At 45.9% G+C, this 25,462-nt stretch overlaps 1 protein-coding gene across 1 annotated transcript in view; it reads right to left on the bottom strand.

Moving 5' to 3' along the window:
- Positions 1 to 18,561, bottom strand: part of IRS2 (insulin receptor substrate 2) — a 33,769-nt gene extending 15,208 nt beyond the window's left edge. The window contains exon 1 of the mRNA XM_053284566.1: positions 14,851 to 18,561. Within this exon, the coding sequence (XP_053140541.1) occupies positions 14,851 to 18,130 (3,280 nt within the window). The 5' untranslated portion in view covers positions 18,131 to 18,561. The remainder of the gene's footprint in view (positions 1 to 14,850) is intronic.
- Between the last annotated feature and the right edge of the window lie 6,901 nt (positions 18,562 to 25,462).

Below are 25,462 nucleotides of genomic sequence, written 5' to 3'. Positions count from 1 at the left end.
ATGGATTTTTTTCCCCCATTTCTAAAAATTCATTGGCCAACATCCAGACTAGCCCTCTGCATGTGTGTATCTGTGCAAACATCCATATTACCACGGCGCTGATGCTTAAGTGAGGGAAGGGGTAATTTTCAACAGTCTCCACTTCCCCGCTGAAAGGGAGTAGCCAGAGTATGTTCCTGAGGGTTGTGTGATACTCTTGGACCTATTTTGGTGATGTGCAGTGGGCTTCATAGGGTAGAGGAGATCAAAGACAATCAGCCCTTCCACCTTGGCCTGCTCAAGGGTCAGTGTGCTAATCTGGAACTCACACTGTTGCACACATGCAATGCTAGTCCAGGTGCTGGTCATTGTTTCATAAAATTCATTAGTAACAATGGGTGCCAATGCAATATTAAGCAAGCCAGGCAATTTCTAAGTTGTAATTTATGTTTTTTCAGGTGGTTATTCCTAAAACGCATGTAAGAGAGTACATATATGTTTTATTGATCTATGATGAATTGTAACTATTCATGTGGTTATTGTTACTCTTCTTTTCAGAGGTGGTTTAGATGAAATAAAGAGAAAAATGTTTTATTGATGTATTGAATATTCCAATAAAAGTAATTTCTTTTAACCTAAAGCTTTAACTTTGTTTCAGTAAGTCATTTAAACCACATTGAATGTTTTTATTGATCTCTCCATCAAATATTTCATTTGAACTGTTTGGCTACCTTTAAGGATTACCTTTAAGGATTAAGCATGGGGAATTAATATTGTGTTTTGGGTTTTTTCTTTTTTAAACTAAACAAACAGGTCAAACAACATTCTAAATCAGATCACAATCTATTAAGGGCATCAGAAACATTTGCATTGCAATGTTTTCTAAAGAACAAAATTCCATGCAAATGAAAACAAAATTTGCATGAGAAAGTTTTCTAGAAAAGTTTCCAATTCAAAAATTTCCAGAAAACCCACATCTTACTGCCAACACACAGCAGGTACTTGTGGCCAATCACAGTCCAACAAGTGTCCCTGAATTTTTGAAAATATATGTTCTGGCTTTCCAGGTTATTGGAACAAATATCTATCAAAGGCCAGGGTATCCACTGCAATTACAACTGCCACGTAAAGTATGGATTGGGCTCCAATATGTCTGCTAAGGGAAGTATCTATGAAAGACTACAGACTACATTTACCAAATAGCAAAACTGCATGGTGTACGTGCATGCATACAATCATTGTTTATCTATATCACCCAGCCAAGTGTGGTGGACAATCTGTGGAGCAAGAACAATACACACGATCAGCATACCAATTTATTAAGAGCACACCATGTTAAGTTAGCACTTAATAAATGGGCAAGTAAATTCACCCTATATCTTTCAACAATTTGAGGTAGTACCTTCCATATTCTCTCTTCCATTTTGATACAAGAGCAGCAAGCAAGTATCCTTCTGCTTTAACCCTCATATGGAGAAATATTTTTTACACACAAGTAGGACTTGCTACACCTGATGCCCCTGGATGCCCCCCCCGCAACTTTTTCAGACCACAGAACCCACAATAATTTTAACATTTCACTCCAAAGGAGTGCAGTGGTGACCCCCACATCTCAAGCATGGCGCCTTGTAGGGATTTGCACAAACCTGTTTGGAGGCCCTTTGATGGGCCTCCAAACAGGTTTGAATGACCGGCAGTTCGGCCAGTTCTAAGGCAGGGGAGAACACCTTTAAGGGGGGGGGAGGCTGCTCTTACCCCTCCCACCACATTTCCCCTGCCGGCACTGCACTTTAAAAGGGTACGGTAGGACGGCAGCATACCTTCCTGCCACCCTGTTGCCTCGTCAGACTGGAAGTGACCGGAAGTACCTGACGCGCATTGTACACTGTGGAAAAAGTTCTCCCCCACCACAATTCTCTGAGGGCAGGTACAGACGAACACAGCCTTGCACGCATGATATCATCAGGGCTGCGGCATCAAGACATCTGCCCTGACGTCACTGGTGGATGTGCTTAAGTACTCTTGGCACAGTTTTTAATCACATGAGAGGAATGCTAATCTGAATCACCCCTCTACACGCACTCCAACAAAGTTTTGGAGTGCAGGAAGAGGAGTAATACAGCTGAAGTGGCCTCAAGCAATGTTGTTCCATGGCTGTGCACATGGCTGAAAAACTTGCAGGCATACTTGTCTTTGTTGCAGTCCTCTTCCGATGCTTCCCAAGGTCAACAGCTCCTGTCAGTGGGTAAGATGTTTTTGCACCACAGCACCACCATATCTTCACACTGTATTTCTTTGGCTTGCTTACCATGTGTTGCTAGAAGGGACAGCACCATGGAAACCCAACAACTGCTCATCAACTGTTGGTCAAGCCCAGGAATGGAGCTGTGCTGAAGTTCCCACACAAACAAGGTCCAGATACCTGTAATGGTTGCCGGCTTGGCAATCACTTTTCTCTTCTGCCTTGTGGCTTTGTCATTGAACCTCCTTAAATTACTTGTGATGTCCTTAAGCTCAGCTGCAATTGTGGCACAGAAATAGGAGGACCCCAAATGTATTTTCCACAGTCCCTGCAGCACATCATGATTGGATGAGACACACCAGCTAGGACAGCAGGCTAATTGCTTTCAGTCCTGTTAGGTCAAGGTGCTTCCATCGGAAAGTAGCCGCCTACTGAGTCAGACCTCTGGTCCATCTAGAGCAGCGCTGCCTGCTGTGATTGGCAGTGGCTCTCCAAGACTTCGGACAGTATTTGGATTCTTCCCTTAGGGTTCATGATGGTTTGCTCTCGCTCCCCCCCCCCCCACTCCTCCTGTTGGAATAAACTTATCTTGGTCTGACCCCAACCGCATTTTACCACTGTCAAGTGGGCAAATGATAGACTGGTTGTAGACCAAAATTTTCATTTCTACTTCTCATGTAACCCATTCTCTCAGTATCTTCACTGGCAGGTGACTGAGGTTCAGCAGAATGCTCAGTGCCATACATCCCACTTCTACATCTTCATGCTCTCTCCACCTGGAACCTAGCTCCACCCCACTCCCATCACCCACTTCTGGGCTGTATCCCACTAGAAGAAATGGAAAAAGATCAGAGATGTACTGTGGATGGTTGATCCACAAGCTTTACTGAAGCTGACACGTTATTGTGGTTGCTGCTGTTGTGATCCTTTTTGGCTTTATTCTGCTGGCTAAAATCCCTGCTTCTTCAAGGTCAGATGCTTCTAAATGCTTTACTTCTTCCAAACACTAGGTCCGGCAGTGTGGGAGGAATTACTTTCATCTGCCCTAACTTGAGAGCACAAAAATATACAGTGCCTCAGACTGGTTTTGAGACGCTATCATCATCAAGAGAAATAAAACAGAAGTTTGCAAATTGAAACAGGGTGTTCTCCCCCATCCCAAAAGGTTTAATATGGGAATGGGATAGAAACCACCCCACCATAGAAAGCCCATTCATTCTGGGGTAGTTTTCTACCCTGTGTCATATTTTCATTAGTAACATAAATATAACAACTGGTGAGGGGCCATACTTGTGGATCTATTATGTACCAGAGTGCAGGTAAGAGTTTGATCAGAATAGCATAGCTGGGAATGCAGTGGGTTGCTTGTTTACACATCTTTATGCAGCTGGAGGTGGAAATCCGCCCCAAAATCCAGATTAGGGTTAAATTCCATTCCTGTCATTTTGGACTCTGCACAGTAACAATGTACAAAGATTCACAGACCCACTTTTCACTGATTTTGAAACCTTCCACCTATCTGTTTATATTCTTGGTCTTGCAACTGGAACATATAGAAAATGTAAAAGATCATCCATTTCCTTACAATGTTATATGATGCTGGTGGATCCACAATCAGGATCTCTTGCAGGTTGCTGTTGTTCTTTTGATTAGCAACCACTGTATGGAAAAGGGGCAAATTGGATCACTGAGGTACAGGGGAAAGTAAGCATTTCCCTATGATATTTTCCTAATGACAATTCCTTCACCCACAAGGCCAGTAGGAGTTGGTGGGGTGAAATTTTAACAAGGAAAAAAGCATGGGGAAAGGGAACCCCGCCTCCACCATGGCTCCAATCAAATTTTCCCCTGCAACAGCTATTGAAATTAAAACAAAACAAAGACATAGAAGAGCCCGATCAAAAGGTCTGCCAAGTCATACCTTGTTAAGATCACAGTTGCATAACATTTCCAGAAGGTTTGAAAAATAAAAGCAGCCAAAGGTCAGAAAAAACCGAAACTAATAATAGCTAGCTGCTTTCAAAATTAAATATTTGCTTCTGTTACCATTTGTCAGATCAGCTGGGCCATGGGGCAGCTGCACCTAGAGGTGTAGGTCTAGAAGCCAGGACTAAGAGCACCAGGGGCAGGTGCTGGTCAGGCAGATGAAGAATGATCAAACAGGAGTCAAGAGCAAAGTACACACCAGAAGTCATGCCTGGTAATCTGCCAAGAATCAGAACCAGAGACTGAGAGAGGAGCTGGGAGCCAGGAATGTGCAGAAGGCCAAGCTGTCCAGTCAGGGGATCAAGACAGGAACCAAAGTCAGAGCCATGCCAAAGGTCAAACCAGATCAGGAGTCAGGAGCCAGAAGCATTAAGCAGGTAGCCAGAGTCATGCTAGGAGTCAGGGCTGTCCTTAGAGAGCCCTGGCGGGATGTGGGGCCTGGGGCAAATCAACCAGTGCAGGGACCCCTTCCGGTTAATTCTAATGGGGGTTAAAAGAGTGGGGCCCGGGGCGGCCACCCTGCTTGCCAAGCCCTAAGGACAGCCCTGCTAGGAGTCATGACAAGGGATCAAGATGCGCACCAGGATCAGGCAAACTTTGATACTAAGACCAGGTATGCCCCAGACAGAAAATCTCTTTATACTTCCTGTTCCAGAGAAGGCCAATGATTAGATACCATGGGCAGGAGCATCCACAGGACATTTTTTTTGGGGGGGGCAAAGCCAGCATCCAGTACCCCCTCCTTGGGAGTATGCCCCACTGAACTCAATGAGAACTGGTTCATCTGGGGGGGGGCAACTGCTCCCTCTTGCCTCCCCTCCCAGATGCCCATGTGCCTGGGGTGGGACTTGCTCAGAGCTGCAGAAGCCCAAGAGTCTGCTTGCAATGTGGCCAGCTGCCACAGGGGGCAGCAATGTGCAAAACTGCAGGACAGGTAGGGCATGAACAAGTAACCCCTGCTAACCTGGCATATAGGCACCTTTTAACGTGGTGATTCTCTTTATTTAGCAGGGGGAGAGTAACTGGCCCTATCCACTCCCAGAACAGTACCTCCAGTGACTGTTGCTGGTGTCTAGCTTATGTTTCTTTTTCGGTTGTGAGCCCTTTGGGGACAGGGATCCATCTTATTTATTTATTATTTCTCTGTGCAAACTGCCCTGAGCCATTTTTGGAAGGGCGGTATAGAAATCGAATAAATAAATAAATAAATAAATAAAGAATGAATGAATGAATGAATGAATGAATAAAATGATGGTACTTTCCCCCCTCACCAGAGGGTGACCCCAACCCCGCATGGCTTCAGTTTATCCAGGTAGGCTCCATGGAAAGCATGTACTTTGGTTCAGGTGGTTCCCAGGATCATTTATTTATTTATTACATTTTATATCCCGCTCTTCCTCCAAGGAGCCCAGAGCGGTGTACTACATGCTTAGGTTTCTCCTCACAACAACCCTGTGAAGTAGGTTAGGCTGAGAGAGAGTGACTGGTCCAGATTCACCCAGCTAGTTTCATGGCTGAATGGGGATTTGAACTCGGGTCTCCCCGGTCCTAGTCCAGCACTCTAGCCACTATACCACGCTGGCATTCCTCTAGACCAGAGATTCTCAGTGTTGGGTCCCCAGATGTTATTGGACTTCAACTCCCATAATTCCCAGCCCCAGTAGCCTTTGGTTGGGGATTATGGGAGTTGAAGCAGGGGCGTAACAAGGCTGGAGTGGGCCCAGAGACAAAATTTTAAAATGGGCCCCTCGCTGATATACACACACACACTTCACAGTACATAGTCATGTGACTTGCTTCATGTGACGCCTCTGGGGGGCCCCTTGAGGCGTGGGGGCCCCCAGGCAGCTGCCTCCCCTTGCCTAATAGTAGTTACGCCCCTGAGTTGAAGTCCAATAACATCTGGGTGTCATGGCTCAGACCTCTGAGTCAGAGGAGGAGCGAGAGGACTTGGTTGGGAGAGCAAGCTCAGAAGCACAGCAGGAGGACTTGGCTGTGAGAACAAACTCTGAAGCTGAGGTGGAACGGACAGCTGGCATTCTGGACAGCTGGCAGAGATAAGGGCTGAGGAGACTGATCAGGAGGAAGCTGGAATTTCACCTGTGTTAAGAAGATGTCTCAAGAGAAAGGCTCAGTGGGAGACACGCAGGCGCAAGATCTCACAGGAGAGGAAATAGAAATGCTGAGTCACAAAAGCCTGATTGGCTGCTGGTTATCTCAAGCCCTATATCAAGCAGACACTGTTCCTGAGACAGTACTGTCAGCAAAGTTGCCTTCCGCAGACAGTGTTCTTCGTGCTTTAATTGTTCAACCTTTCTTGTTTCAGCCTGTCCTTGTTCTGTTCCTTCCTTGCTCCTTTATTTCAGTTATTGCTCAGTTATCGTAGAGGGGGGTACCTAGTTTTGTTTCAAGGGACATTATGTTTATACTACTTTATCTGGAGTCATTTTTCGCTTTCGTCGCTACTCTTATCTATAGAATTTCCATCTTGACTCAGAAGTGGAGCTGGAGGGATCGTAAATCCTGTCGGGTCAGCCGTGCCAACAGATTTACGACACTGGGGACCCAACGTTGAGAATCCCTGCTCTAGACCACAACCTTCCCAATCAGTCAGGTAATGCAGTTTCCCCATGATCAGTTTTGAATAAAGAATCTGGTGTACTTTATATTCTTCCTGACCACTGACAAGCACTGGTGGGGAGAGAGGGGGCACCTGGCCCGGAAAAGGGTTTGCATGGTATGGTTTGAGCTGACGGATGTGGAGCACTGGATGCATTTTAAAGGACTCTGGGAGGTCCAATTTGTAGGTAATGGGAAATCTGCTGGAGGATGGAGAAGGGTACTCGGTAGCAGTGGTCCAGTTTTGTAGATGGTTGACCCGCTGGAGTATGCTCCACCAAGAGTCACACCTTATTGCCAAGAGAGAAGGAGGGAGCCTTCCAACTGTTTCTATCTGCCTGTTTCTTAAAAGTAGGCCTTGGCCTGGTCATGGTGCTTGCCCAGTTGGGCTTCGACTGATTGTAGGTGTGCCAGTCTGTCCTGGGCCACTGGGACAGGAGATGAAGCAGGTGTGAGGGGATGGTATTGAAGATGATGACAAAAGTTAGCGTAGAACAGGCTTTGCTATGTGGAGTCACATGTGGCATTGTTAGAGGCAAACTCTGCCAGGGGCAACAGGGATACCCAATCACCATGGTGGCAGCTTAGAAAGCAAAATAGCTATTGTTCAATAATTTGGCTTACTCTCTCTGTCTGCCCACTGGCCTGATAAGCAGTTGTGAAGTGGGCCTGTATGCCCAGAAGGGCCAAGAAAGACTTCCAGAAGTGAGAGGTAAATTGTGAGCCTCAATCAAATATAAATTTTTCTAGTAAGCCGTGGAGGAAAAACACATGATTTCAGATCAAAGTCTCGGCAGGGATAAAATGAGCCATCTTGGTCAATATGTCAACAACCACTAGGATCACTGTGTTTCCCTGTGATGGGGGTACATCCACATAAAGTCCGGAGAAATACTACTCTATAGTTTTGGGGGTGTCGGTAGCAGTTGCAGTAAGCCTTGGGGTTTCTGTTGAGGAGTATTTGTTCATGCACATATTTTACAGGAATGAACCTAACAATCTATATCCCTGCAGGCAGATGGCCACCAGAAAGTACGGGTCAGCAACATATACATTTTCAAGACCTGCCAGTTTCCTGCCATGGGGGCATCATGGCAGAGGTGGAGGGCTTGAAGCCTCAGAGGACTTTCCACAATGTACAATCTATGATGGTGGAGCAGGCATCCCTGTTTGATATGAAATTCAGATGGACCCAAGCCTGGTGCCTGGAGTGCAGCCATTTGTTCTGCAGAAAAGGGATCTTTAGATGAACTCAGGAGAGGAGATCCCCATCAATAGTGGCATTACAAAATTGGCTGGATTAACATGGGGGTGGCTCTGGACATTCTTTGACACGAGAGGCAATGTGGAAGTATTGGGCAAATTACAGGTCCATAAAGCAGGATCATGGGTGGTCAGCCAAGTAATTCCCAGGATGACTGGGAAGTGTGGAATCTTGGCAGTCTTGACAGTCCCAGACTGGGAAGTGTGGAGTCTTGATTGATTCAGGATGCCCCTGAATTGATCACAGTAGCTACAGAGATCTGTATGCCATTAGAATATAAATGTAATAAATAAATAAATAATAATGATAAACAATCTGTGTTGGCAGCAAAAAATGGGGACGAACTGGGCTTGGCCCCAACCATAATCCATAATGCAGTGGGGGCTGTGTTTTCCACCTCTTCCTCTGGTCGAGCACTTACTGGGGCAATTTCCAGCATAATGTCCTGGTTGCACACAAAACAGGAAAAGCTCTCGCTCCCTTTGCCACTCTTTCTCTGCATCGGTCAGCTGGAGTCGGGCCATGTTCACCTGCATGAGTTCAGGCTGAGGGCCAGTCACTGCTCTTCCTGAGGGTTAAGGAATCTGAGCAGAGAACCACTGAGTGGGTGGGGGTTCCTCTGTTTCTCTTGAGATCGCTCGGATAGGTAACAATCAATCTGAGCACATCGCTCAATAAGGTCGCTCAAGGCAGCAGGAGCAGTCACTCTAGCAAGTTTATCCTTGATGGTTGTGTTTAAGCCCTGGCAAAAGAAAAAGTGTTGCACAGGCATGCCAAGTTGAATTTGCCACCAAAGACTGAAATTCATCAGCATACTGGGTCACAGAGCAGTTTCCCTGGGACAAGTCACATGACTGACTCCCCCAGCCATGCACCTGCCTGGGCTTCCTTCAGTTGTATTCATCCTCCGAAACGGACATGAGTGTTAAGACCTGGAGCTACCAGAACAGCATGTCTTTCTCTAGTACCATTAAATGACTTGCATCATCCACAATTTCTTAACACTCTTAACATAGTATACGAAATGAAGAGTGAACTCGGTCAAGCTAGTTTCATTATCAAAACAAGCAACATCCCAGCTTTAAAGTGCTTATTCCATTAGTATCCAAATAGAGAACAGTTTGTTCTACACTTCAGTTCTTTTCAATACACTGGTGGTCCAGATACCTGCCTCTTCTAAAAGGTCACTTATCTTCCTGTTTAGCCACCCACAGAAAATTTATAATGGATTTTAAGAGACACTAAATAAATAACATGTTGAGAAAAAAGGGACCACCAGAACGTGGTTGGATAGAACTATAAGGGCATACTATTCAACTTGTTAAACTAAAGTAAGCTAGTTGATAGAACTGGGAAATCCAAAGGGCTTGTCATCCCAATTTGAAACATTTTCCAGTCTGGCTAGGGTTTTTTTAAAAAACCCCGAACACATTTCGCTTTGATAAGTGACACTTTAGTATGCTAAATAACATTTTTATTTAATCTTATCTATCATATTTTATACTGCCTGATAGGTACATCTCTAGGCGGTGTAAAAATTTAAAACAGTTTTTAAAAATCAGCACAGATTAAAATACAAAACAATTAAGACAGTAGCATAAAAACAGAAATAAAAACAGTAATGTAAAACAGTTATTAAAACAAATTATTAAAATTAATTCTAATTAAAAGCCTGTGAGAACAGATGAGTCTTGAGGGTCTTCCTGAAAACAAACAGAGAAGGAGATGCTCTCATTTCAGCAGGGAGCATATTCCAAAGCCCCAGGGCAGCCACAGAGAAAGCCTGAGTCGCCAGCAGATGAGCTGGTGGCAACTGCAACCAGACCTCTCTTGAACATAAAACATGGACATAAAAACAGTGGCTGACATCCAGAGCAGCCATCTGGGGACACCCAGAGGTGCTGCTCCTAACTTGAGGGCCACACAGCCCTCAGGAACATATTTCTGAAAGGCAAAAGGACACTTCAGGGGCAGGGGAGAGCAGCAAAAATTGCACTGCCTCCCCCACACATGTGCTCTGCTGCTTGGCAAGATTCTGTCTGTGTCAGAAAAGGTCTCTGTGTGTGTCTACGATGGCTGTTCTGGATATCAGCTGCTTTATTTTCACTCAAATCCCAATGAAATCATAAACATAAGAACTTGCGGAAAATCTGCTTTAGTTCTTACTATAGAATGGGTGCAGTCAAAATATATAATCTTTACATCTTTAAAGTTTACTTCTCTGAGCTTGTTATTTCATGGTAAGACATCCCATAATAAAGACTTCTAAAAGAAAGTTCGATTCTGGTTGAGTTCTGCAGTCAAGTCACAAACCAGCTAAACTGGAATACTCAGATTTAAGTCAGTATCCTTTACTTTCAGTGAGATCAAATTTTGCTTAAATCTATTATTTCTTGTGACATCTGAGTTTTATCAAAGATAATATTCTATCACTTAGGACCGTTAAACTAGAAATAGTTTTAAAGCTATTTTCCCTTTCATTAGCTCACCTGTCCTATCAAGTATCAAGACAACAGAAAGGAAGATTACATGCAACGCACATCTCTCCAAGCAAAGTTCAAGGACTACACAGAAGTATTCGCACACATATTTTATTTGCACCCACCCCAGTACAGTACCTCCAGTGACTATTGCTGGTGTCTATCTTATGTTTCTTTTTAGATTGTGAGCCCTTTGGGGACAGAGATCCATCTTCTTTATATATTATTCCTCTGTGTAAACCGCCCTGAGCCATTTTTGGAAGGGCGGTATAGAAATCGAATTAATAATAATCAGAGTGGATTTGATTTAAATCAAACTGATTTAAATCACGATTTAAATCACGATTTAAATCACCAGCAGGGTGGATACAAATCAATGATTTTTTTAAAAAAATCAAAAAAATCAGATTTAAATAAAAAAAATCGGATTTAAATTTTAAAAATCGGATTTAAATCAAAAAAATCAGATTTTTTTGATTTTTTTTAAAAAAATCATTGATTTTTATCCACCCTGCTAGTGATTTAAATCAAATCCACCCTGATAATAATAATAATATAACTCATAAAAACTCATCTCATCATGAAAGACCCAGCAAAAGGTGCAGTTCCAAGTAATTATAGACCGATAACCTGTCTGCCAACCATGTTCAAATTATTAACTGGAATAATAGCAGATGAAGTGATGCAACACTTATTAACTAACAAAAAGCTTCCAGTTGAACAGAAAGGAAATTGCCCGAACACCAGAGGCACAAAAGACCAGCTGCTGATTGACAAAATGATTTTAGAAAACTGCAAGAGAAGAAAAACCAATCTAAGTGTTGCATGGATTGACTACAAGAAAGCCTTCGATTCATTGCCTCACACATGGATACTAAAATGTTTAGAAACAACTGGTGTCAGCAAAAACATTTAGATATTTATTAAAAAAAAGCAATGAGCATGTGGAGTACACGGTTAACAATCAGTGGCGAGACACTTGGACAGGTTAGCATTAGAAGAGGCATTTTCTAAGGGGACTCACTATCCCCTCTGTTGTTTGTAATCGCCATGACCCCACTTTCACAAATACTAAACAAAACAGGCATCGGATACCAAACATCTAAAACATCAAGTCAAATCAACCATCTGCTGTACATGGACGATCTGAAGTTGTATGGAAAGTCCCAGTCAGAAATCGAATCACTGCTAAACACTGTCCGTATATTCAGTAGCAATATAGCAATGGAGTTTGGACTAGACAAGTGTGCTGCATTAATAATGAACAGAGGGAAAATAACAAAAACAGAAGGAACGGAATTGCCCAACGGAAGCAAGATCAAGAACCTGGAAGAGAAAGAACATTACAAATACTTGGGCATTCTCCAGGCTGATAACATTGCACACACTGAAGTTAAAAGAAAAATTGGAAGTGAATACATCAGGAGAGTTAGAAAAATCCTCAAGTCCAAACTCAATGGTGGGAACACCATACAAGCCATAAACACCTGGGCTATACCTGTTATCAGATACACTGCAGGAATAATAGACTGGACCCAGGCAGAGCTAGAGACGCTAGATCGTAAGACCAGGAAAATCATGACCATCAATCATGCTCTGCACCCCCACAGTGATGTCAATAGGCTATACCTCCCTCGCAGCTCAGGTGGAAGAGGAATGCTGCAAGTCCATCAAACAGTAGAGGAGGAGAAAAGAGGCCTTGAAGAATATATCAAGGACAGTGAAGAAGATGCACTTCAAATGGTCAATAATGCAAAACTATTCAACACCAATGAAAAAAGACAGGCCTACAAGAAAGAACAAGTCAAGAACCGAGCAGAAAAATGGAAAAATAAGCCCCTGCATGGTCAATATTTGCACAATATAAGTGGAAAATCAGACATCACCAAGACCTGGCAATGGCTTGATAATGGCAACTTGAAGAAAGAAACAGAGGGTTTAATACTGGCTGCACAAGAACAGACACTAAGAACAAATGCAATAAGAGCAAAAGTAGAAAAATCCACAACAAACAGCAAGTGCTGCCTTTGTAAAGAAGCAGATGAAACTGTGGACCACCTTATCAGCTGTTGTAAAAAGATCGCACAGACTGACTATAAACAAAGGCATGACAAAGTAGCAGGGATGATACACTGGAAATTCTGCAAAAAATACAAGCTACCTGTAGCCAAAAATTGGTGGGACCATAAAATTGAAAAAGTTGAAGAAAATGAAGATGTAAAAATATTATAGGACTTCCGACTACAAACAGACAAACATCTGCCACACAATACACCAGATATAATTGTAGTCGAGAAGAAAGAAAAACAAGTCAAAATAATCGACATAGCAATACCAGGGGATAGCAGAATAGAAGAAAAAGAAATAGAAAAAAATCACAAAATACAAAGATCTACAAATTGAAATGGAAAGGCTGTGGCAGAAAAAGACCCAAATAATCCCAGTGGTAATTGGCGCCCTGGGTGCAGTCCCAAAAGACCTTGAAGAGCACCTCAACACCATAGGGGCCACAGAAATCACCATCTGTCAATTACAAAAAGCAGCTTTACTGGAAACAGCCTATATTTTGCGACGATATCTATAACAACAGCAACAACATTGACAATAAAATTCTGGCATCCCAGGTCCTTGGGAAGGACTTGATGTCTGGATAAAACAAACCAGTCAATAACACCTGTCTGACTGTGTAAAATAATATAAAATAATAATAATAATATTTTGTATCTCAAAATACAACCCCCCTCCCCCATATCTTGTTTTTTGCTAGAGCACACACGTCTCAGCATCAAGATTTTTGTTCTGTGGTTCAAACAAGATTGCAACAGAAAGAGCAGAGGCTGGAAACTGCTGATACATGATGCCATGCCTCCCTCAGTGAATGGATGTAAAACTCTTAACACCTCAGCCTCAGACACAAATAATTAAGGAGTAACTGAAACTGACAAGACCATCATGGCCAGTGGGTAAACAGGGCTATTCCATACACACTCTCAATATCCATTTATCTCATATCAGCAACTCAAACTAAATTGTACCATCAGCCTTATTAGATTAGTTTTTTGCAAAATGTACCAGTTAGTAGCATGCAGCTCACTTGTTCTCAGACAGTTAAATGAACATACACTAGGATATTTCCAATTTAATCAGTGGTTCTCGTCTGTGGCCTGAGTGGATGCCTTACTTCTTTGCTCAAGGTCAGTATAGCACAGCTCTCATGCAATGAGTCTTTCTGGACTTTCTGGCCCCTGGTTCCCATGTATACAGTTATATCAAACAATGACATAACAAAGCATGCTTCCATCCTTCACTCACAAGACTGTGTATCATTTTGGAGAGTGTAGAGCTCTGTCTTGTTTCGGAGTCATTCTTGACAAACTATTAGGTTTCCCCACCCTACAGATGAGTTACCCATCTCTGAGACAAGCAAGCTGTCACTACACAGTATTTACAACATTTATTTTCTTCCTTATTCAATTTTATCCTTTTTCTTTCTTTATTTTAGTTTTTCTTGCAAGCACTGGTTTATTGTTGTTTTCTAGAGAAGAGAGTGCAACCTGACCTGTTTCTGGAATTTAACTTTTTCAATTAACTTTTGCATAACATTAAAATAATGTATATTCCATGCTCTTTGCTGATTCAAAATTAATTTTCACACCAGAACTGAGAATTTTCACATAGCTCAGAATTAATGTGTTGTAGCATCAATGTAATGTTGCTTTGTTGATTCTCATGTTATGGGAATTAATGTTATATTATCAACAGTTCTCTCTTTTGATTCATACAGTCTCTTACACCCTTGTTAAACATTTGTTTCAAACCTGCAGCAAAAAGAACTCATAAATAAATAAATAAAGTATCATAATTAAATAGAATTTCACTATAATTATGAATTTTAGAGGCACAGTGCATGAGAAAGACTGCAGACAAGATTAGTTGAAATCCATGTGGCAAAGGACAATGTGCAGCCAAAATTTTTTAAGAGGATTCCTGATACTGGACCTGGGTATGAGATCACAAAAGCAAAACAATGAACCAGCTAGAGGGACCTCTGTTAAACTACAGAACTTGCACAGAAGCTCTTTAGTTTGCTCTGTCTGGATCTAGTGCACGTTCAGTTTTTGCAAGAACTTAACTAGTCTCCCAGTTAAGTCCAACAGAAACATTTCAAAGAAAATGGCTCAAAGAACTATGTTCTCCCCCCGGCCCCATGACATGGCTTTGCTGCCAAAAACCCACTGATCACCAGAGACATAAACACAGGTTAGAGCAAGGAAACTGACCTTTCACTGAAGTTGCTTCTTTCAGGTTGTGGGTCAGGAAATCTCTACTGGTATAAGGGCCATTGATATTTCCATTTAGGGAATGCCTGCCTTTGTGCTCGCCTTGGTCGTCATCTGCCAGATGATCTCCTTCCACCACATCAAGAGCAATGTAGTTGAGGCCATTCTGGAAGCCAGCTGAGGTCTCTCGGCACATAGGGCTGCTGTTCTGCTCCTCCAGCAACCCTTCATTTTTCCTGAGAGACACATTTTCCACAGAGGCAGAATTGTGTCGCTTGGGATTGTGTGCAAAGGAAGGAGACACAGGGGTTACTGTGGCAGTGGAAGAGAAAGTTTCTGAACTATGCCTCCGGCGCCCCTGAGGATCAGCACGGATGACTTTGGCTCCACGGTTGGGATCAGGGAGGGGGTTAGCAAAAACAAAGGCCTCCACCCCAGCAAGTGTAAGTCGCTTTAAGGCAGCAACAGGACTAGTTGCACGAGCACTTTCTGGCTTCTGTGAAATGAACTGGGATGGGGTAGTGGCTTTTCTGAAATCCATCTCACTATAGTCACCTGCCTCAGAAGATGGGCTCGAAAAGCACGCCAACCCTTCTCCAACCTTTAGATAATGTTCAGACGACTGCCCAGGATTTGGGCGGGATCCTGGCAAAAGCACTTCATCCAAAGACCCCACTGAGATGGCACCCGATTGTGATTCATCAAAGTTGAGATTCATGTAATTGGAGATCGGGGGGCTGTGCCTTCCACCTAAGCCAGAACCAGGTGAGGAGGCTGAGCTGTCACAGGCCGATGCCAGTGAGTAACCAATGTTGACGTACTCCCCGCTGGGACTTTGAGGTTCATGTGGAAGGGAGTGTGTGTTCATGCTAGGGGGGAGCAGCAACAGCTCTAGGGAAAGGTGACTGGGCTGAGCACCAGTGGCCCGATGGCTGAGGGAGCTCTCAGTCCAACTCTGGTACATGGGCGAAGGCACGGCTGTGTGATTGCAGGCGGCAGAGAAAGCCTTCCCTTTGGGGGTGTTGATTAATCTTCCTGCTGGTGAGTTCATAAGCACATACTGGTCACTGTTGTCCTTCTCGCCCAGAGGGCTTGTCTGGCTCTGGCAGGCATAGGGCAGTGGCCTATAAAAGTAGTTGGACCGGTCCCCAGGCCCCAGGGCACTTAAGCCATTAGGAGAGGGCACCGGTGGGGGGGCAGAAGTGATGGAAGATCCATGTAAAGGAGGCAACAACAAGGGGGACATGTTGATATAGTCGCCATGGCTCAATCTCCCATCAGGACTTTCCCCAGACAGTCTGGTACCAGTACCCCACATGCACATATAGCTGCTGTCATCTGGGGAACACTCGCTGCTGATCTTGCAGGAGCGAGGTTGCAAAATCTGCTGTGGGGCTGACACCCTGGTGGGACCCATAGGCATGTAGCCATCAAGACCACCCTGTACTGGCAGCGCAGATGCTATCCCGGGGCTCATAGGCATATAGACCTGCTCCCCACCGCCACTGCCACCCAGATGTGAGCTGCTACTGCTGCTGGTGCCCCCAGAGCCAATCTCCACATCACAGTAATCCTCAGGGTAAGGGGTGTAGGTTGCCCTTGGAGAGGCCCCTGTTGTGGTGCAGGTGGCTCGCATGAGCGTATACTCGTCCAAGGAGGCTGAGGAAACAGGAGGCGGCAAAGGGCGCTGGTGCACTGGTGCTGTCAAAGAGTAAGTGCGCTTTCGGAGGACCTTGTCTGCTCCTGTAGTCTCCCATAGGTAGGGCCGGTAGCAAAGGCGTCCCCGCTCCACAGCCTGCTGGCCTGGAGGGGTCTCTGGTGTGCTGCTATGGTTGCCTGCTGTTAAGGAAGAGGAGAAGGGCAGTGGATCCCCACCTGGGCTGGAGCCCAAATCCTCAAAGGCCATGAAACCAGCAGGATCGCCGGGGGAGCCAGCCACAGAAATGCTGCCACTGGAAAGGCGCTGGGGGAGTAGACCAGATTCCATGGCCAGCTTGGAAACCAAGGAAGGCGAGTGCCCTAAGGCTAGGGAGCGGCCTGTCTGCATCGCCGGCTGGCCACCCTGCCGGCCACAAGCAACCCCGAGCGTCTGCGAGGGGCCTCCGGCATCCGGGCTCAGAGGGCTGCCAGCCAGCGAGCCAGCTCTGCACCCATCTCCCTCGCTCGCCGTCCGTGCCCGACTGTTGATGCTACCGCCAGCCACCGCCAGGGTGTCAGTGCGTGATCGGCGGAGGAGGCCGGTCTGGCTGGGGGGCAGCATCAGCGGGTGGTGATGGCGGCGGCCCGGCACCGAGATCGGCCGGCTGCACATCGCCACGAAGCCCGCGCCAGCGGCAGGAGCGCCTCCCGAAGACGAGGAGGACGAGGACTGGCTCTTGCTGCGCGGGCGGAACTCGGCCAGCTCCCGCAAGGCTTTCATGGCCTCCAGGATGGTCTCGTGGATGTTCTGCGCCACCACCGAGTCGTCGGCCTGCATCCAGAGCTCGCCGGGCCCTGTGGACGCCGAGCGGCCGAGCTCCATGAAGAAGAAGCTGTCCGAGTGGCCGCAGCGGCGGATATTCATGAGCTGCAGCGTCACGCAGGGCCGCTCGCAGTTGAGGCGCACCAGCCCGACGGTGCGCGCAGCCAGGCACAGCCGGTGCACGCCCGTCAGGTTGCGGCTCTGCCCCAGGCCCTTGGGCTTCAGCGTCACCTGCCACACCTCTCGGTAGGCTGCGGCGCTCGGCGCCGACGGCCCGCCGCCCAGCGGCCCGTAGCCGAAGTCCTCGCCGCAGGAGGCTTCCGGGAGGAGCGGCTGCGCGCCCGCCTGGCTCTCGCCGAGCAGCTCCGTCAGCGCCTGGTACCAGCCGTCCTGCTCCTGCTCGCTCTCGGCCGCCAGGGCGAAGTACTCGTCGCGCGTGTAGAGCGCGATGAGGTGCTTGTGCTTGGCGTCGGCCCGCTTGTGGATGTTCAGGCTCGAGTCGAGCGCGATGCTGCGCTTGGGCGCCGCCGCCTTGCTCCGCCACTTCTTCTCGCTGTCATAGTATTCCAGGCGGGCGGGCTGCAGCGACGCCTCCGCCCCTCCCACGCCGGGGCAGGGGGCTCGAAGCACGAAGAAGCGCTTGTGGCCGTGCTTGTGCTTGCGCAGGTAGCCCCACTTGCGCACGCCTAGAGGCTGCTCCTGCTGCTGCTCCTGCGGTGGCTGCTGCTGCTGCTGCTGCTGGTGGTTGTTGTTGTTGTTGTTAAGGTTGGGGGCGGCCGAGGGGCGGCGAGGGTACTCCGGCACAGGGGGGCTCGCCATCCCCCAGCCCAGGACGGCGACTCCGAAGAGGGCTTCTTCCGAGCCTCCGGGGCTCGCCGCAGCTCTCCCTGACACCTAGATCGTCTCAGCTCGCTCGCTTCCCCGCACGCGTGCGCGCTTTCTCTCTCGCCTGGCTAGCAGTGAGCAAGCTCCTCCCGTTTCAGGACCACGGACGCGGCGAGTAACTTCTTGGGCTTTGCGCGCCTCAGCTAAAGAGAAAAACAACACGTGACCCGCCGGGTTACCCAGACACACACGCACGAGGGGAGGGGAGGAGGGGGGTTGCGGGATGAGAAAGAGGCGACGCCGTCCATCTCTTTTCCTACTATCGCGTTGCGCACTCAGCACCGTGCCACATAAAAGACAGTGCGCTCTGCCAATAGCTTGGAGAAGGGAGGCTTCCCCCTCGAGGACTCGAAGCCATTATTGGATTACTGGCTGGCGTGTCTCTCTCTGTCTCTCTCCCCACCCCACCCCGCCCTGCTCGCCGGGTCCTCCTGTTTTTCCCACTGCCTGACGCCCTGCGACACTGTTTTTTTCAGCCCCTGCCCCTCCCCCCGGAAAACCCCGCGACATGTCCCCTCCCTAGTCAAGCTAAGCACCTTGTTTATCCTAATGCTCTCCGGGAGTCGAGTTGCAACCAAGCCCATAGATACGCGCACGTACAAGGAGCTCCTCAAGAGCCACGGCATCTCATGGGCACGGCAGTACTTGTGGGGAGCTATGAAAAGGGGAAATAGGATAGGAAGCAGATACTTACTTACAGCTACCGACCGTCGGCTAACTGCCTCCGCGAGGCACAGATCTTTTCCCAGACTAATACTCCCCATTTCCCACCCCAGCCATTGACACGTACACCTGTTCAGTGGCCATTCCCCTGAACAAGTCAATTGGTTCATGATCGTCGGATTTTGTGATCTCAGATCATGGAAAGTCCCTTCTTGTCAATATAGATTTTAATTGTTTTTAGGGTTTTTTTAATTTTTAATTTTGTTTTATATTGTTGTAAACCATCCCAAGATGGACGTTTGGGACGGTGAACACATTTGATAAATAAAATAAATATCCTCTGCCACGGACGGGACAGCTTTTTGTTGTTCATTGCTATTGATGTTTTTGACAGCTAGACCCTAAAAAACTCTTTATCCATTAGACTCTCCTGCCTGCATTCGTCTATGAGCATGAGCATGAAAAAGCCTGCACTGAAAACGTTAATCATGGATCCGGAGGACTCAGAAATCTTAGCTGGAATCACACTGGCCAAAACTTTGAGGAATATAGGTCCAAGAAAAGGGGCAAAAAGAAACTAGACTACTCCAGAAGGAGACAAATCAAGACACGTCGTTTTAATCCATGATCAAGCAGCCAGATTATAGCCAAATTTCCCAAAAATAAAAACCAAACATTCTAATCAGAAAGTTGATTATTCTCATCCTCCCTTTCATAGGCCTTCTTATAGATTTGTGGCAAATGGGAGCAGTTTCTTAGGGGACATAGCATTGCATTCTGTCAAGAAGCAGGGGCATAGGGACTATTGAGCGATGACCGTACCCCAGCCAGCAGGATCTGGGGTTGGGGCCACCAAGGCACCCCTTTGCCCAGGGCACCCACTTGCCCCCTCCCACACCCCAACAACTGGCTGGGAGTGTGAGGCACACCTTCTCTCCTTCCCAGCTGGTATTTCACTGAAACGCTGGCTGGGCTGGGGAGAAATGCTGACTGGGTAAGATGGGAGAGGGTCCGAATGGACGCACTCTTGGGCAGTGGCCACGCCCCCTGAGTCTGACATCAGTCACAGGGGGAGTGGCCAGTACCAGGGATAGGGCCAGTTAGCCCATGCAGACTAGGGCCACCCAAGAGTTCCCTCTCCCCTGCAAGAAGAAAGGTGGAAAATGTAGCTTTCCCAAAGGAGACAGACACTGCACACACTGAGGCACTTTTTATTTTCAAAAAGGATGGAAGGAGGATAAGGCTGATCATAATAAAATCTTGTATATTTTCTGTCCAGTCATATATGTCACTAGTCACTGTGAGGCAATCTCATCTTCTCCCTCCCTCTCTGTCAAACTAACCTACCTCATAGGATTGTTGAGAGAATAAACATGAAGTATGTCTATTTGCAACACCTGAGCAACTGGTAAGATGAATGACACATAAATTTAAAAAAAACTGAGAGAACTCTTAAGTATTAAAAATGCTGTTCTAAAGCTGATATTTTTATTCTAGACAAAAACTGAACACCTTTATAGTTTGTGCACATTTAAAGATGGGGGGTGGGGACAGCAAGATAAATATTTTGAATTGATTTAAATCATTGCACTTTGGCTGGGATTGTCTGATATGTGATCAGTTAATACATTTTTCTCTGACTGACACAGAGCTATATATGGTATGTTGTTCCAACCTTGGAGAAGCCGCTGCCAGTCTGTGTGGACAATACTGAGCTAGATGGTCTGACTCCGTATATGGCAGCTTTCTATGTTCCTATGAAATGGAACACTGGATTATTTCATTTTAGCTACCGTTCCTCTTAGCCCTAATTAATCTGCTCCCCATTTTCGCTCTCTATATGTTATTCCTGAAGCACTGAGAACTACTGGGGGTGGGGGTTGCAGGGGAGAGAGAAAGATTCCCCTGATCCTAAACTCGTATTCAATCAGATAATTGATTCGCTGAAGAAACCTGCTGGTTCATATGCTCTCCTATGCATAAAAAGCAAAGGAGAATGCAAGTGCCTTTTCAGTCCGACTGTTAGGTGAGAATGGGAGACCCAGGTTCAAATCTCCACTCACTCACCTATCTAGCCCACTGGTTGAGCTTGAGCCAGTTGCTATTTCTCAGCCTAGCACATTAAAATGAGGTGAAGCAAACAGGGAGAGAGAGAAATACCTTTTGGGGAAGAAGGAGCTATGATGGGAGGTCATTGCCCTAGGGTAATGACCTCCCATCAGAACTCCTTCTTCCCCAATAGGTATGTTGTTGTGGCTTGTTGGTTTTTTTAAAAGCAGAGAACTCTGTGATTAAGATATAAATGATTGACATCGGAGAGGAGAGCTGGTCTTGTGGTAGCAAGCATGACTTGGGTCTGCTCTGGTTGCATGTGAATGGGAGACAAGAGGTGTGAGTACTGTAAGATATTGCCCTCAGGGGATGGAGTCGCTCTGGAAAGAGTAGAAGGTTTCAAGTTCCCTCCCTGGCTTCTCCAACATAGGGCTGAGAGAGATTCCTGCCTGCAACCTTGGAGAAGCCGCTGCCAGTCTGTGAAGACAATACTGAGCTAGATAGACCAATGGTCTGACTCAGGATATGGCCGCTTCCTATGTTCCTAACATATAAATATTTGTCCAGACTGCCTTTTGAATAATATTTACCACTTTCAGGCATCATACAAGAACCTAAGAAGTCTGCCACCACCATCTTAAGATTTCCCTGGGCCCCCCCAAAGCCTTAATCTGGCCCTGAACCTATTCTCATTCTCAGCTCCCTAGTATGCCAAGGCAAAGAATGTCATCAGGTGCATGGGTGCAGTAGAGCCGGGATGAGGCGGACTGCTGACCCGCTGCCGGAACACACACACACACACACACACACACACACACACACACACACACGCTGCCCATGCTCTAATTTTTGCACCACAAGACCAGTGTGCAATACTGTCAGGGATGCAGCTGGTTTACCCACTTCTTGACAGAATTGCATACCCATAGATCTCTGCCTGTCCCCTGTTCCACTTGCTTGCCTTCTGCGTAAACACGCAGAGAGTTGCCCTATGAGGAGGATTGGGTCATTTTGGGGGGAAGAAAAGGCAAAAGTGGGGGTTAAATAACTCTCAAAAATGTGCCCAAGGGAGACTGTTTCTAAAGTGCAATTTCTTCATATGCATTTAAGTTTTATCTCTAGGCATTTATTTGGGCATTAGGCATGTTATAGGGCAACATTTCAAGTAGTGGTTCTCTTATATTTAGCAGGGGGTAGCTTGCTGTGTAAACTGCCTAGTGAGCTGTCTTGCTGAAAATCAGTGTATAAGTATTTTTAATAAGAATTTGCACATTGATATCTACCTATTTGTGATCTTGCATTCTCTTCAAAAATTGCCTGAATCCATTTTAAAAGCATTTTAACCTACTTTCCTGTAGGCTTATGAGATCACCCAGCATTCCGTGTGTGTCTGCCCGCCTCCCATCAACTTCGCAATGCCTGGACCAATATGAACCAAATCGGGTACAGTTGTAGGAACACATAGGGGCACCTCAGAGGCATAGTTTTTGATGATGTCATCCACCCCAATTCAAGATGGTGGACACTTGAACCTTTGAGGTGCAAGTGGGCTAACTTGTGGATTGTCATACTGACTTGAACCAAATTTGGTATAGTTGTAGTGAGTGACACATAGGGAAACCCCAATGGCATGGTTTGTGATTATGTCATCCACCCCAATTCAAGATGGTGGATATGTGAACATTTGAAGTGCAAGTGGGCTAATTTGTGGACTGCCTAACCAATTTGAACCAAATTTGCCACAGCTGTAACGACATATAGGGATGCCTCAACAGCATAGTTTGTAATGATGTCATCCACCCCATTTCAAGTGAACTTTTGAGGTGCATGGGAACTAATTTGGACCAGATTTGGTACAGTTGTAGGGACACCTCAAACGCATAGTTTGTAATGAAGCCACCCACCCCAATTCAAGACGGTGGACAAGTGAACATTTGAGGCACAAGTGGGCTAATTTGTGAACTGCTTAACTAATTTGGACCAAATTTAGTCCGGTTGTAGGGATAGTGAAAGGAAAGTAGGGGGATTAGTTCTTACTGGAACAACTTGTTTAAATTGAAAATGCAAGGACAGTAATATTAAAAGTCGGGATAAAATCAAGACATTCACTACTGTATCAGTATAACAGCAAGGCTATATAATAGTTTTTTATAGGAGTCATATAAGCTGCATTCCTTTGTACACTTACTTTGAAGTAAGCCCCATTGAACACAGTGAGACACTTCTGAATAAACATAGGATTGCACCTTTTGTGAGATGCTTTGATCAAAAAGTCACTGTAACAACCTTTTTACTTACTTGAATTTACTCATTATGAGAAAAGGAAATTTCCCCTTTCAAATCAAAATTACTTTTTCAGAAAAGGAATGTATTAAAATTGGAATCAATTAAGCAGTATAAGGACAAGGTCTGGCCATTCATAGTTATCCCAGTTTGGTTTCAACATCTGCTTTTAAAATACCGTAATATTTTTTATATCAACAATGTTACATTTTGAGGCTACAATCCTGTGCAGGGCTGCAGACAGCGAAAATCTGAGAAACAGCTCCTCACTTTAATTTGGAGGAGGGAAAGACACTTTGAGGTAGGGTTGCCAACTGTTCCACATTCCACGGGACGTCTCTCATTTCAGGGATGAGATGTGGGTCCCTATAGAGACAGCATTTATCCCGCATTTTGATGGCGGGGCAAACAGTAGCAGTGTAAAATACTTGCAGTGGGGGGCATTTTATTCCTTCTGCTAATTCCCAAAATTATTTTGAGAAGTTTTTGGATGGAAAATGGTATAACTTGAATATGTTCTAAAAAAATAACAATGCTGGCATTATTCAATAGCATATAATTCAATAACATATGAAACTCAGCCTCTTTCTTGATTACCACTGCATACACCTCCCACCACTGCCAAGCCCAGGGGCGTAACTATAATAGGGCAAGGGGAGAGAGTTGTCTAGGGGCCCACTGACTCCCCCCCCCAGAGGCAAGTCACATGACTGACTCCCCCAGCCATGCACCCGCCCAGGCTTCCTTCAGTTGTATTCATCCTCCAAAACTGATGTGAGTGTTAAGACCTGGAGCTACCAGAACAGCATGTCTTTCTTTAGTACCATTCAATGACTTGCATCGTCCACAATTTACAAAACCTTTAAAAAAATAAATTAGGATGATGTTCTATTGCGGCACATAGGTGTTTTTTATATATATAAATCTCTCTCTCTCTCTCTCTCTCTGCTTTTTGTTACCACTATTCAGCCTGATTTAAGATTTCTTTACTTCATGAGCTGAGCTTCAGTGAGGGGGGGGGGCATTTTAAAATCTTGTCTCTGGGCCCACTCCAACCTTGCTACGCCCCTGGCCAAGCCCCCTCAAACGTGTGTCCCTCATTCTGGCAGTGAAATGTTGGCAAACCTACTTTGAGGGGGGAGAAAAGTGTAAGATGCTTAATTAGGTTTGGCAGAGAGAGTTAAGTTAAACAGGGTGGGAACTCCTTAAATGCTTGGGGGTGTGTGTGGGGGGGGGGATCTGCACCTTGATCCTATGCTCGCTTTCCTGGAAATAAGCACCATGGAACACAATAAGACTTACTTCTGAGTAAGCATCCTAAATGCAGTTCACCATCCTTATTCTAAGAGTATTTCCTTTGAAGCAAATTCCTCTGAAATCAATAAAGGTCTTATTTCTAATGGCTATTATATGCAAGGATGTCTGTAGCATTCACATGTTGTGTTTTATGCATGTACAACCTCTGTACAGTGTACCTGTATTAAGATCTGTATTCACACATTATGTTGAATGCATTATTCACACATCATGTTGAATGCAGGTAAACTATAACAGGACATTTCCATCCTCTCTGTATCCTGCATGTAAGGGGGCCTGGATCTAGGTTCACTTTTAAAACACACACATGTACAGTCATTCACATAATCATGCTTGCACAGGTATTGCACATATGTTCAATCACAAACCATCTGCATGGACTACACCCTGGATGAGCCAAGGGTTTGCATCATCAAAATTGGTACACACTTGTTTAGTTGTGCGCATGGCTGTATATGTGATGATGGCCTGGGTTGCCTGCCAGTAGTCCTGCATGCTGTGCAACCCATAGTGCCAGCAGCCATCCACACTCCGTCTCTCCTGGGGTGGGATGGGGCAGGGCTAGCTGCACACACCCCTCAGGCCCTATCCCCTAGATCTGTCCCCAAATGCTTGCTTGCTCGGTTTTAATTTGCTCTGAACAGTTCCTCCCTGTTGTGATCACGTGTCCATGTTTAAAGGACAACCTTGTTTAAAGGAAAGTGGGCAGCAGGTGGGCCTTTTCAGTCGGTTTGCCAGTTGGGACTGCAGGGCAGGACAGGCTGCCACTGCCTCCACCACTACCACGATTGTGTTGGGGGCTCGGGGAACACAGCCATTCAGCCAGCTGCAGCCCTCAAGCCCAACACGGACCTGCACTTAGAATTGCCATGCCCCCTGAAATTCCAGGTTTCACCTGGATTTTAAGCATCTCACCCAGATTGCTTAGCCCACCTACATTCACCTGGATTT

The sequence above is a fragment of the Hemicordylus capensis genome, chromosome 1 (assembly GCF_027244095.1).
Source record: "Hemicordylus capensis ecotype Gifberg chromosome 1, rHemCap1.1.pri, whole genome shotgun sequence".
Classification (NCBI taxonomy): domain Eukaryota; kingdom Metazoa; phylum Chordata; class Lepidosauria; order Squamata; family Cordylidae; genus Hemicordylus; species Hemicordylus capensis.
Note: the sequence above shows the minus strand (reverse complement) of the source record. Positions and strands in the feature narration are given on the sequence as shown.